This window comes from Geospiza fortis, unplaced genomic scaffold (assembly GCF_000277835.1).
Source record: "Geospiza fortis unplaced genomic scaffold, GeoFor_1.0 scaffold302, whole genome shotgun sequence".
In the NCBI taxonomy this organism is placed as follows: domain Eukaryota; kingdom Metazoa; phylum Chordata; class Aves; order Passeriformes; family Thraupidae; genus Geospiza; species Geospiza fortis.
The window spans coordinates 516,636-531,210 of NW_005054572.1; the positions used below are offsets into that span (position 1 = coordinate 516,636).

The 14,575-nt window shown below is 38.3% G+C and overlaps 1 protein-coding gene across 1 annotated transcript in view; it reads right to left on the bottom strand.

The window, feature by feature from the left end:
* Positions 1 to 598: 598 nt before the first annotated feature.
* BRWD1 (bromodomain and WD repeat domain containing 1) overlaps positions 599 to 14,575 on the bottom strand; it is a 45,361-nt gene continuing 31,384 nt past the window's right edge. The window contains exons 31-40 of the mRNA XM_005429740.3: positions 14,053 to 14,178; positions 13,451 to 13,526; positions 12,919 to 12,963; positions 12,674 to 12,820; positions 11,839 to 11,991; positions 11,398 to 11,567; positions 9,743 to 9,978; positions 8,631 to 8,822; positions 6,849 to 7,823; positions 599 to 4,293 (exon numbers count right to left, since the gene is read on the bottom strand). Of these exons, the coding sequence (XP_005429797.1) occupies positions 3,170 to 4,293; positions 6,849 to 7,823; positions 8,631 to 8,822; positions 9,743 to 9,978; positions 11,398 to 11,567; positions 11,839 to 11,991; positions 12,674 to 12,820; positions 12,919 to 12,963; positions 13,451 to 13,526; positions 14,053 to 14,178 (3,244 nt within the window). The 3' untranslated portion in view covers positions 599 to 3,169. The remainder of the gene's footprint in view (positions 4,294 to 6,848; positions 7,824 to 8,630; positions 8,823 to 9,742; positions 9,979 to 11,397; positions 11,568 to 11,838; positions 11,992 to 12,673; positions 12,821 to 12,918; positions 12,964 to 13,450; positions 13,527 to 14,052; positions 14,179 to 14,575) is intronic.

The window sequence follows — 14,575 nt, forward strand, 5'->3', positions numbered from 1 at the left end:
GATCCTGTTGGAATCCTGGATGCTGAGAATTTTAAACTTTCTGTGCTGAAAGGCACAGACTCGCAAGAGAACACTGCAATTGACCTGAGGCTGTGAAGAAGACTTCCAAAATTGATTGACAGCACTGGGATTACAGATATGTAGTCGGTTAGAAGTGTGTAATATCACAGGGTGGAAAACTTAAAGTTTGGGGTTGTAGAATATAGTAATAAATATGAAGCAAGATGGAGATTTTAGGGCCGAGGCAGGCTGCTCTTCTTCACCTTCTTCTTCCTTATTCTTCATGAGTTTGGGTGGTATTTTGTAATTGGACAGAAAAGTCTACATTGTGGGCTTTGAGGGATCAGTTATTGGGTTAAAAGGGAAAATAATCTAAGTGTCATTTCTTAATTGGATAGTTTAGTCTTAAAAGAGCTTGTAACAAGAGATAGTTGGCCATTTTGTGCCTTGTTAATGAAAGGCACAAACTCATGGGTGTGAGGCTGTTAACACTGATAAGAAATAATAAATGCTTGAGTCCAAACATTAAATACCATCTCAAGTGCCTTCAATCCCGACCTTGACAGAAGTAGAAAATACAGAGAATCCACACATCCCAGGTGTATGTACAGCTTTACTTTGGTCCACTAACACATGTACACATCATCAAAGCCTGTAACATGAAAGAATTTGACTCCTTTACGATTCTGTCCTGCACTTTAATGTTTCCCTCTGTTCATGCTGCCTGATCACCATCACAGACTCAGGTCCTGCTCTAAAACAAACCAAAACAACTCCCAAAAGTCACATTAAATAGAGATCCTACTTTTAAAGGACTACTACTTCACTTCCCTGAGTACAGCTAGACAAAACCAAAAATGTTCACTTGAAGGTGAAAGGACTGCCTGTCCCATAAGAGTTAGCATGCTCCTTTAATAAATTAAAAATAAATAAACTCTTAGAGGGTGAAAGACTGAAAATACCTTCCCAGTTTAATGATTTCTCTTCCCACTATGTGTATAAAATTAGGAAATACAGACCAGCACATGCTTTGCCTACAAAATAAAGTGTCAGGGTCCCTAAGGCAGTGACTCCCTGTGGGATCTGCAGCCCCAAAGGGCAGAACCTTCTCCAGCTTTCAGGGATCATGAACCTGTGTGTGCAGTGACAGAATACAGCCCTTGAAAGAAAACCAGCTTTGTAAATCTAAGCCTAGATTAGAAATAAAAACCTACCAGCCAAATTTTAGCTGTTCAAACTGAAAATTAATAAAAACTCTGATGTTCAGTTCAATTATTCCCAAATTGGAGGTTGTACTCCAGAGAACACTGAGAATAAGCAGCTGCTAAACAATCAAGTTTATGGAAAATATAAAAAAATAGTGGACTTACTATCTCATAACAAAGTTTGCTCCTCAAAGAAAACACAAAACTACCTTCAAGTTTTATCACTAAACACAACTGTGTTTGTATTTCAGAAACCAAATAAAGAATCCAGATAAACATTTATCTTGAATTTACAGAATTCTGCTGCATCCTATTAAAGACTATGCTCTAAACAAAACTTCCTGGGGCAAGGAACAATTTAAATTATTTTTGGACTTCACATGAAAGTGTTAAGGAAGAAAAAAAAGAGTATTTCTCTGTGCTGAGATAACATCTGGGATAGCAAAAGTGAACTTAAATGCAAACAATGTCAGTGAGGGTGTTGGAGAAGTGGCTCTCACTGATGGCAGCCCCGTTTTTCTACAATGATTTCCATTTGTACAAATTCTGTCATTATTCACCAGGATTGCGCAGCTGCACTAATTTTTTTTTACTCCCAAACCCTTCTGGATCCCACTACCAGTCCAACCTGCTGGAAAACCAACTCCCAAACTTGCTATTTCAGTTCACATGAGCTAGGTTAGGGTAAATCTGATACTCTGCCACATCTTCTACTGAAGATTTTTCAAGTGTTTTTACATTTTTCAAGTTTTCCAAAATGTGAGAAAGAGAAGCTGCAGAGAAGAGGAGGAACCCTGGAGTGGGGAAGGAGCAGGGATTCCCTGGTTTTGGGCTGGGGGCAGCCATTGTGGGGCTCCCACCAGCACAATTCCAGGGAAAACTAAAAATTCAAAGCTGCTGTGTGTTTTTGTTGTTGCCATGTGTTCAACCAGGGACCTCCACGTATTTTCCTGGAGAAATTTTCCTTCTTGTCAACGAGAGCCACCTCAAACACTGTGAAAACAGGAGATATACTGCAAAGCTCAGAAACTGGTAAGGTTTAATCCATGGGAAATCCAACATTCAAACACTTTAAATATGGAGGAACAACAGAAACGCAGCAAAAAAAAGGTCTGGAATGTCGGAATCCTGCACCTCAAGCTTTCCACGCATAAAGAAAACAGAACAAGTGTTTTGTTTGTTTTTCTATTTTATAAAGAAAACACACAAAAACCCTTTAGGCCCAAGAGTTCACCTGCATTTCATAATCTTAAAAGTTTACAGTATAGAAGTCACATTAATGATGTACTACCTGTCAGCAGAACCCTCTGTTCACCAAAGCCTCTGGAAGTGGCAAATAAACTTCATCACTGGTAACTGCTCGTACAGAGCACTGAACACCTGCACTGAATCCAGCTGTGAAGTTATCAGCCTTCTCATTCCTCTTTGGAAGCAATGCTTGCATCCACCAGGTTTTTAAGAGTGTGTACTATTATTTAGAAGCCTGTTACTATTGTAGATGATTTCATACAGCATTAGAGATGTTTGAAATCTGTTCTTGAATGTTGCATGACCTAGGTAGTAATTCATTGCAGCACCCATAACAATAATACTCAACATACTGCTATTAACCTGTTTGCAGTGTTTTAACATTTTTTTAACTCTTGTTTATATGTAATAAAATACCAGTAAAGACAAAAAAATTGCCCCTATAATGAGGCACATTTTGGCATCTGTGCTAAATGCTGCTACATGGGCAGGCAAGTGCAAGTCAAAATATGAAAAAGGAGAAAGTCATCATCTAATCACATTCATAACTTTTTCATAGAAAAATATAAATATATTCCCTGAAATGTAGGACAAAGAAGAGCCAGCACCCATCACGAGTTCTAGTGCTATTACCATTAAAAAAAAAAGAAAAAATAAAAGAAAAAAAAGAAACAGAAATAAAAAAAAGAGATGGGCTGGCTATCCTTTAGTTAAGGTTACGTTTCGCAGGCGGCCTCCTCGAGGGCTCTGTCGTCGTCGTCGTCGTGGTAGCGCACGGTGCGCCGGCCGCCGTTGCGCGTGCGGATCTTGGAGCGCCGCTGCCGCCGGCCCTGGCTGAACTCCAGCTCCTCCGAGTCCTGCTCCTGGCTGCCTTTCCGCCGCTTCCTGCGCTGCGGCCTCCTCCTGCAAGGCTTCAGGGAGTCGTGGTTCAGGGTTTCTTTCCTGCCGGGTTTGGATTTCCTCTTGCGCTTCCTGCTTTCTGTGGCGTCGCTGCAGATGGTGGTGTCGGTTCCAGAGTCCGAGGAGAAACAGGGGAAGTTGGTTTTGGAGCTTCCTGCAGTCCCAGGTGCTTCCACATCCTCAGAGACAGAGCTTTTCTCCTCTCTTTTCCCCCCCATTTCAGATTCTGTTTCCTTGAAGTCATCCACCCGTTTTAACCTCTTGAAAGAAGCTCTGGGTTTTTTATTTGCTGCTACTCTGGTATTTTTAGTTTCAAGTTTAGCTAAGTCAGAATCTACCTCCTCTTCGGAGTTACTTGTACAATGGTTGTGGGCTGAAGCTGCCTGCCTAGAAATTCCCCAGTTTCCCCCATTTTCTACCCTGTGGTTTGTGGAATTCTCCTCTGAGGAGTCGTAGTCAAAATTATTCAGAGCTGCAGCACAGAGGGGTTTGTGTGGCTGCACGTGGTTATCACTCTGCTTCTGAGTCTCTGTCTCCGAGTCAGTCCTTTCATTCTCAGACTCAATAATATATTTCCTTTTAGAAACAGAAGATTCAGAGCAGGAAGGTTTTTTCCTGCCAGAAACCTGCTCACTCTCATTTTCAGACTTGGAACAAGCCTCCACCTCCGAGCTGTTGAACAGCTTCTTCCTGCAGGCTGAGGACACGCTGCCCTGGAGCTGCTTGCGGTTCTTCCTGGCTGGGTAAACACTTTCTGAGCTGGATAATTCCTCCTTTGCATCGCTCATGATCTTGATCTTGCTGGCTGCCAGCGTGGCACACCTGCGCGGGTTCTTCTTCTCCCCCACGCTGCACACCCTGATGTGTTTCTTGTAGTTGATGATGCACGTCCTGCTCCGCAGCACTTTGGCACTCTGGCTGGCCTCCTCTGATGTTTGTTCTACAAAAGGAAGATGGAAAAGTTCTTTTTAATGTCTTACATTCCTGAAATTATTAGTTTATTATGGCCAAATGCTGCCACTTTTAATGAAATACACAAATACTGAATTTCAACTGTTAAGTGCAATTTATCTCAATTCTTTACTAAAAATACCAGCAGTATCCCAGGGATACCTTTAACTCTAGAGATTGTCACTTTCAAACCTTTTCATGGTCTCTAAAGAGCTTTCTTTAGCATCACCCTGTTAATTAACTCAGAAATTACAAATTCCCTCCCTTACCAAACAAATGCTGTCATATTAGTAATACCTGTATCATTAAAAGCTGTATTTTTCTTACTAGAAAAAAAGCTGCAATGTTAATTACACATTTTAGACCTTTTATCCTTAAAAAGAAACTATAATATTTCATGTGGATGCAAATTTCACGTGGATTTCAAATTTCAATTTCAGATGGTTTCAGGTGGAGAACAGAAACCCTTCAGCTCCTTAGTGACTTTAACACTCAGTTTGCTGCTAACAGTGAATCTTCTATTCACTGTTTTTTAAATGAATACAGAATATAATGCTTATGTTGTGTTTTAAAACAAATATTCCATGTGTAAATAATATACTATGAAGATCAGTGTTTCCTGTCAAAATAAGACAATTCATACATATGAATAAAAAAAATATATAAACAGAGGGAAAAATTATGAGGTATAAATTCAAATGTCTAGCTCAAGTACCAATATTAACAATCTCTTCATAAACAAAATCTGGTCCTTATTTAAATGTAGATACTTTTATGTATTACTCCAGTATATTCTTATTTTTACATTTTCAAAGGATAATTAATTTCCTTTCTTTGTTATGAACTTCCAGAAATGATACATGAATATTACTACTTGTGGTAGTTGTATTGTGTGATTTTGTGCCCGAAGCACAACACATTTCTGCTGCACACTGCAAAATGCTGTATGAAAGCTGAATTAATCCACAGACTAAAAAGAAGAGTTAGATCTTATATTATACACTGTCCTCCAATATTATTAAGTAGCTGGAACACAAAGCTAAAGAATAAAGAAGTCCAGCCTTCGTGCAACACTGCCAGAATATTAAAATTATACTTTGTATACGAGATTTAAATTTGGAACAAATCTATAATAAAATGTATTGAAATTCCCCACTGAACATCCAGAAATAAAAGCTGCAAAGCTACAAGCAGGTGGCACAGGCAAAAAGGGGGAGCATTAAACCAAGTACCCCCAGAAACTGGAAGAGCTTTTAAAAGCCACAAAGATGTGAAAGTTTGGTTCATCAGGGTGTCCTGGAGCTCAGGCCAAACTCCAAACCTGGGCAGGAAAATCCAGCCTGAGCTCCAACCAGCTCAGCTGCAGGGGGCACTACAGCCCACAAGGTATTGGCACAATTTATCTGAAAACTCTGCTTTCAGTCTTTTCTGATATATAAAATTCCATGCTAAACACTACACACCTATAATAGAAATTATATATAACATAATATACATTACAGAACTACATACAGACTGTATGTATGTGTATATATATATATACACTATATATGTATGTATATAGTATATATATACTGTTTTACATATCAAAATAGATTATGTGTTATTTATACTATATATATATATTAAAAATAACCTAAGCAAAACTTTCTACATAAATTGTTTACCTGGCTAATTAAGCAGTGTATATATACACATATATAGTTACAGTTATATATATAAAAGACATAATTATTTGAAAAATAGGAACTCTTCAAGTATGACCCTATGAATGTATTAAATATGAGATCTTGGGACAAAACAAATAAATATTCCTTGTGGAAAACTGTCAAGACAGAGTCATCTTACCAGATACAGTAATTAGTTAAAAAACTAATAATTTTCTTAAGATTCTTAAAGTACATTGACAGGATTGGAGGGATTGCACCAAACACCAACCTCTGAATAGTCTTTCAAATTCCAAATCAGGACCAATTCCCTGATTACATGAAGGCACAATGCATATGACCTGATTCAATAAACATCAGCATCATTCTCGTAAGTTTAAAAAAAAACCAAACCAAACCAACTCTGTAAATCATGACCAGCCACCACACAAAGGTCTGAGTGACAGATAAAATTAAAGAATAAAACACAAAAATAAAATAATTTCACTTTCTGAAACAAGTGTAATATAACTCTTACTTGTGCCAAGTGCCTGTCTGTGTTAAGGGCTCTACACATCACTGACAAAATCTTGAAGTCAAATCAAGTTTCAGGTTCTGCTGCACACCATGGATGTGAGAATAATTTAAACACATTTCCATCAAATTCATTTTGGAAAACTATCAATAAAGTTACTTCAAACTGAAACTAACAGTTGTAAATCTGCTGTAGCACAGAGGATCTCAACAGGAAATTAAGGCAAGGTAACAGAACTGCAAACCAGAGGGTTTGGTTATCCTCAAAACAAGGAGCTGGACAGAGAGAACACTCTGCTCTCCTGGAGATTTCCTGTGTTATCTTAGGATTAAGTAATAGAGAAATTAACTTTAAAAATGTTACCTTTTCTAACTATTTTTGTTTTTCCTTTCCTCTTCCTCATCTTTGCCTTTGCAGAAGTTTCACAGTAATTGCTGTTATTGGAATCACTCTCCGAGTCCGAATCAGAAGAGCGATGGCAGCTGGAGGCAGCTCCAGATTTGGAACTCCTCACAATCCTAGTGGGCACCAAGCTCTCCCACACACAACTCTTCTCCTCCTCTCTGCCTTCTGCTTCAGATTCTGCTGTGTCCTCTAAATCACTCAAGACTTTTGCTTTTTTTAAAGGAGGAGACAGCTGCAGCCCAGAGGCTTTCCTGCCATTCCACCTGTCTGACTCAGAGTCCGCCTCATCCTCAGAATTGCTCACTGCAGGCTTGTGATGGGCAGGTGTTGACTGCTCAGAAACCTTTTGGCCACCCCCATCCTCAGAATTATGGCTTTTGGAGTCCTCCTCTGAAAAGTCTAACGTGGGACTTTTCACTTTGGGAGACACAGAGCACACAGGGCCCCGGAGCTGTTTGTGCCCGTTGCTGTGCCAGCTCTTCTGCTTGCTCTGCGCGTCGGGCTCAGAATCCGAACTTCCATTCTCAGATTCGCTGACAAATTTCCTTCGTGGAGCAGAGCAGCCAGGCTGAGAAAGAGTTTTCCTCTTGGTGAGCTGCTCTTCTATTTCTTTGTCACTCTCAGACTTCAGGCCTGCCTCATCCTCAGAGCCCTCCAGCAGCATTCTCCTGGCGGCGGCCGAGGCGTTGCGGTGCGGCAGCTTCCTGTTCCTGCAGATCCCGATGCTCTCCGAGCTCGACACCTCTTCCTCCACATCACTCATCAGCCTCAGTTTGTTGGCAGCCACAGCAGCACTCCTGCGTGGGGTTTTCCTGTGCCTGCCCTTGCTGTTGCTGAGGGACTCAGATGTCATTGCTGAAGTATTTTCAGAGTCACTTCCATATAACTTTTTCCTGACCGTTTTCCTTGTATTCCCGTTCTGCAGAAGTGGTCCTGTAAAGGAAAGCAGGGATTAGTATCTTAAATATGGAACAGCACCTTTGAAACCTTGTAAAAACTGGGGCAGGTTCAACCCACAGACATGCTTGAAACATAAGCCCTAGTGACAGTCAGGTGCTTTTCCTGTCATAAATTTCACTGGTTTTGTTTTTTCTTAAGATATGTTACAAGTCATTCCCTCTCACCAAGCTCTGGGTTTCTGCCCTCTTCCCCTAGTCATGAAAAAAATATTTTAAAAAGTTGAATGTAGTATTTGAGAGCTTCAAAATTAGCACCAGTGTAGCCATGATATTTTCTGAAAAAATCATTTCCTTAGGATTTTTTCTCCTGAGAAGCTGAGAGGCCTCAGGAACAAAATGTAAACATTGATTATCTGCTGCTGTGGAATGCAACAGGTGCCTCTGTTGGTCTTATGTGGTTGTTTCTAATTAATGGCCAATCACAGTCAGCTGGCTCGGACTCTCTGTCCAAGACACAAGCCTTTGTTATTCATTCCTTTTTTTCTATTCTTAGCTGGCCTTCTGATGAAATCCTTTCTTCTATTCTCTTAGTATAGTTTTAATATAATATATGTCATAAAATAATAAATCAGCCGTCTGAAACATGGAGTCAGATCCTTGTCTCTTCCCTCATCCTCAGACCCCTGTGAACACCGTCACACACCAATTAAAAAAAGAGTATCTTACACATACAACAATTAAAAAAATACTAACTCCACTCAGATATTTTTTATAAATATAAATATATAAATATAAAAATGTGGATTTTCTTTTTGTTCACAAGACACTCCTGGCACCCCACCTGTCTGTTTCCTCTGAGCAGCTCGGTTCCGAGTCAGCCTGCGGCTGCTCTTCCTCCTGCACACCCCGTTGTGCAGGGGAGAGGAGGACACAGGAGCCCCAGCACAGCCTTTGCTGTCTTCTGAGCTGCTTGAGGAGGATGAAGATGAAGAGGAAGAAGATGAAGAAACCCCAGAACCTTCTACTTCACTCTCTGTTAAATAAAAAGGCAATTGGCAGTTAGAATTCTAAACAGCTTCCAGTTAAGAGTTACATTTTGCTGATCCTGGAATCTTCAGAGTTTTCTCACATTATCTTAAAATGCATCCTCATGCCTGAATATCAAACTGATACCTCAACAAAATCCATATTCATACAGTGTTCAGTGACAGGAAGCTTCTTTAACCTGCATTTAAGCTTCAATTAAAACGAAACAGCTCTTTTCAAACACCAGATTTAAGTGAAAAGCATATTTAAAAAACCCTCCAAAACACAGAACATTTTCTAACAGATTTTACCAGAACTTGCATTCTTATTCTTTGAAATAAGCTGAACTTTTTCAAGGTGAGGTATAGAGGAAAAGAGAAAGCTTTTAAGTCTCAGGGAACTTCTGTCATTTGCTAAGTGTGGATAAGAAGTTTTATATAACATATATGTACATATACATATATGGACATACAACCTGTATTTTATATAGTATCAATTACCAAATACTCTATAAGAAGTTTTATATAATATAAATATACATACATGGGCATACAACTTGTATTTGATATAGTAGCAATTATCAAATACTCTATAAGAAGTTTTATATAATGTATAGATACATATATGGGCATACAACCTGTATTTTATATAGTATCAATTATCACTCTATGCTTTCCTGTTCACAAATTTCTTCATTAATAAAAGTAAATTTACTGTATTCTACACTATTTCAAAGCAAAAAATTATATGAAGTACACAAATATTTTTATAACATTCACTGTAAATAATCTAAATGTCCAAAATCCAGTAAAACAAAATTGTGCATCACACAAAAACCCTAAACCTTGTGGAAAAAAATTCCACGTTAAAAACACAAAGCTCATTTAACAACTGAGAATGCAAACTGCAGCAATTCTAAATCCTGACCTGATGACAAAGCAGAACAATTAGTCAGTGGTGTGGATCTGGCCTTGCCATTCCTCTCAAAGGATGCCAGGCAGGCAGAATCTGAGGATTCTCCCGAGGAGCTCTGGTGGTAGGAGCCAGGGTTGGGTTTATGGCTTGTGACACAGGCAGCTCTGCTTGAGGTAGGCTGAGGAAAAGCATCTTCCTGCTCAGATTCAAGTTTGGCCTGAGACTTGAGTGGTTTCTGCTTCAGATTTCTAGAGAGAGAGTGAAAGTAGGAGAGAGAAGGCAACAACATTTAATTTGCTTTTTTATTTCTGGGAGGTTTTTATGAGCTAATGTGGTGTGGGACAGTTTTAACTCTGGCAAGGATAAACATGAACATAAACATTTACTAAACATTAAAAACATTTACTTTCATTAAGTAACAATCTGCACTCCTTGGGCAGTCATACAAGAGGAGACAATCTTTGTCTGCTCTGAGAAACAGAATTTAATGGTGGATGTCCTCCAGACAATGGCTGTGCTCTAATTTTCACTGCAGCAGCAGCAGCAGCAGGCCCAAATCCTGCCGGGGTCCCAGCCTCTAGTTAGGTGCATGTGAGCCTCCAACTAAATGTTACCAAATTATTATTATTCCACAATAAACTGAGTTCCCAACACACACAGAAGGTGGAACCTTACAGTTCACTGTTTAAAATAAAGAAAACTTCACTAATTTGATCCTTCCTTACCTCCACATGCCTGAGTGCTACCTGTCATCCTGCTCAGTCCATTATTTTCACCTACAGAACTGCTTTTTGTCAATTTTTCCTTACAGTGCAGGTTTTCAGGCATTCATCCAGGTGCACAAGGTGTGTAATTTCTGTTATCCCAAACCCCACTTCTGCTGTGCCCCCCTGAACAGTCACACACAGTTCTCCAGATTTGAGCACAAATGAGATTCAAAAGACAATTTCTGCCCATCCTGGTGGGTGGTTATTTTAAAGTATAAAAGTAATCCCCTGAAATTAGTTTGGGGTTTTTGGTTTTTTGGTGGTTTTTGTTTTTTTTTTTTTAATTAAACTCTCACTCCTGCCCTTTCCCTGCCAGAGAACGAAGACTGGACAGCAGCAGAAGGGAAAAGCTCAGTTTCAGTAATTGATCACATTTAGCTTGTGTATTTTGTCCCACATGCAAATTAAGAACAGGAGTTAATCATGTCTAACAGCAATTGTGTCCAAAGCTTGTTTGCCTCCAAAAGAGAAAAGGCAAATCTGGCTCCCAACTAAATGCTATAGCAAGTGACAATTCCTGGAAATTCCACAGGACTGACTGTATTCTGTATGTAACCAAATATGTAATTTATGCAGATTTTCATGTTCATAATATATCCAGCAAGTAATCTTTATTTCATTCCTCATTATTTTAGTTAAATATTGATTTTCTGATTCAAATATTCAAGAAAAACCCAACATTTTCTACTCCTCTGTCCCCAGGTATTTCTCAGTTTTATACTATAAAAAAGCCCCTGTTTTTTAACATATTTTTCCTAGTGCATGAAAATTATTAAAAGTTTCACTGGGGTTATAAACCATTTAAAAATCAGTCATTCCCCTCTTCACAGACTAAATGTGAGAGTCAATATGAGTATCAGCCAGCTGAGATGGATCTTTATACCTCCATGATTTGATTACCTGAGCATTTTGGTGGGCTGCTGCACTGAGCTTTGATTATTGAATCTTCTCGTGTACCTCTGGTTTCTCCGTAGCTTCTCATTCTGTTTCTGCCCATTTTTGAAATCTGAAACAATTCTTCGGATTTTCTCTTCAAACAGTGCTGACAATCTCAAGGTCATACTGTAAATCTGGGTAAGGAAGTGCTTTCTATTAAAAACAGAGCCTTTGATTCAAGATTAATATTTGTAACATCAAAATCTGCACAGAAAAGCAATAGGAAAAGCACAGGCAGTCCTGTGCAACACCAAATAAACAGGAAATGAACATATTAAATATTTTGTTCTATTTCTCCCCATTATCTACCCAACCAGCAGCTTTATCAAAAGTACTGATAAACAAACTGCAAAATAAGATTTATTTCATGAAGACATTCACAAACCCCCAGAGAGTAACAGCTACCTTTGACTTTTTGTTTGGAGTATAAGATTTTGCATTACTGAATATCAGTCTGATATCTTTGCACAGTTCCATTGGAGTGTCATAATTCCCAGCTTCCAGAGTTTCCTTCACAGTACCAAAATCCATTGGAGTGTCTATAATATGTCTGTAATCCTGTAAAAAACATATGAAAAAAATCTGTAAAAGTATAAAGGAAAAAAAAAAAACCTTTTGAATTTTATTTGTCATTTAGGAGTAGCTAAAATTACACAAATTATCTCAGCAGCAGTGGAAAGGGAAGCACCACAGAAGAAAGCAACACTTTTGCTGAGACAGTTGGATTTAAAATCTCCTTTTCATTATCCCATGAATTTGACTGTGAGAAACAACAGATATGGTATAAAAAAACAGCAAAAAAAAAAGCTCCAAAACACAACAACCACACAAAAAACCCCAAATCAAACCCATCAAAACACCTCAATCTCTCTTTCTCTCCCATTCTTGTTTTTTTTAGAGAACCTCAAGATGCTTTTAAATCCTGAAGTGAGACTCAAACTCAAAATATGGAGTCACCAGGAGAAATTATTTGCTGTAAAGAAGATTTTTTTCCTTTAGATTAAGTTTGTTGGATTTTTAGAGGAAAAAAGAGACTGAAGGGGGTAGTAAGATTACCATGAACAGCTAAAAGAGAGAGAAAAAATCAAATTCATAGCTCAGGCTCAGGAAACAGATTTTAGACCTTCAAGATACTCATTTTAATTGAGAAAATACAGATTTTTGTAAAATAATCCCCTTACAAGGCACAGTAAGACAGCAAGAAAAGAAGAATCTATTAAGGTTATCAAGTACAACTTACAGGATATTGATCCAAATCAACTGGCTGCCTGAAAGGTTCAGAATCCTCACACTGGAAAATTAAATTCACGAGTTCCATGCACTGCTTCTTCCAGCAGTTTTCATCATAGCCACTTTTCAGGTTTTTCCCTTTTTTTAAACCCCGTCCCTTGAGGGGGAAAATAAAGTTAGGAAAAGTATTACTGGAATACAGCAAGAAAAAATTCAACCTGATTTGGGTTATAAGGTGAAGATTGGCCAACTCACTTTTCTTCTTCTGTATGATGTTCTTGGAACACATTTTTCATCATCCTGCACAAAATAAAATCAATTATCTTAAAAGTGATACAGGAAAAATAGGTGATGGAGGCTAAAAGTGTCATTAGATTTGAAACTGTGGTAAAATTAAATTTTTTTCTTAATTCTTTTTGTCAGTAAGACAAAAAATGAGCATAAAAATACAATACAGCATCTGGGAGACTTGGAAAGCAATATCCTAGGTAAGGACAAGAGCTGGAGTGTGGAATCTTCAGTGGTTTGAGAAAAGGAAAAACCACCATCAGAAATTGCAATTAGAAGTTACCCAACAACTTTGAACTTCAGTCACTAAATATTACCAGTAATGCAATTCACTGATAATAAATGACATAAAACATTCATACAGATTCCTAATATAGTCCATGTTTGTATTAGCTATGTAAATAACTCAGCAATTTTACCAACAATATTTGAAGGTTGCTGGTATTTTCTGACCACCATAAATTACTGGAATTTTCCACAAAAAAACCCCACAACTTACCAGATCAGCATCATGACAATCTTGTTCATCATCTGTTGTGCTACATAATTCAAAAATATTTGTACAGTCCTGGTCACTGCAATGCAATTAAATCTCTGTTACTGGAATAGCAAAAGCAGGGCTGCTGTTGTTTCCTAAATTAAACTCAGGCACAACCAAGTGCTCCATATTAAAGGGAAGACAGTAACTGAGTATTAAATGGAATATAAAAATCAGGATTAGGGATTTGAAAGGGGCCTGCCCAGCTGCAGGAAGGCTGCTCACACTCATTTCAAAATAAAGCTCTCAGTTTATTTTAACCTTTCAATTAAGTCAGACAAGCTACAACAGGAACTTCTACACAGGACAGCACAGAAGTCACATTTTACAGGCTGAGCTACTTAACATACTCAATCTCAAGTGACATTTTGGGACTGTAACACCAGGAAAAAAAGGTAAAATGCCTCTAAGCTAAACATGTCTGTATTTAAGGTAACACTGAATTAGACACCTGTCCTTCCTTTAAAGCAGGGCTCACCACAAAGGGATCCTGAGCTGTTTTTACTCTCCACTGTTCAAAACCACCAGGATTCAAGCATTATTTAGATTAAAATGCCACTTACTTGATAAACTTTAGGAGCTGGGTGGTGATTTTTTTTGCAGCTCTGGCAATAGCACTCCCAGGCTCATTGAAGGTTCTGGCATTGCTTTCAATGTATCTGACTTCCCAAACCAATGCTGAAATTCTCCTTCAAATTAGAAAATATTGCACCTTTAACACTAAAGAGAAGCTTAAAACCAGCAAAAATTATATCTCTGTAATTTTCTCTTCATATTAGATTTAGATGTCCTCTGGTTTGTCTCCCTTTAGGGCAGTCTCAAACTTTTCCTTCACATGAAAAACTGAAGGAAGCAGAACAAGCAATGCACATCTTTGATCATTCATTTCCCAACTCACTATTGCTAATTCATCCTTAGACAGTTTGTGATATAAACTCAGTTAATTCAGCTGGCCAAGTAAGCACCAGCATTTGTTATCCAAAAATCACAAAATATCACTGAAATCATCCCAAGGACTGTAGATTTCCTGAAATCTTTAAAACCACAAGCATTTTTAAAAAGCTTACATTTCAGTTATTCAAAAGG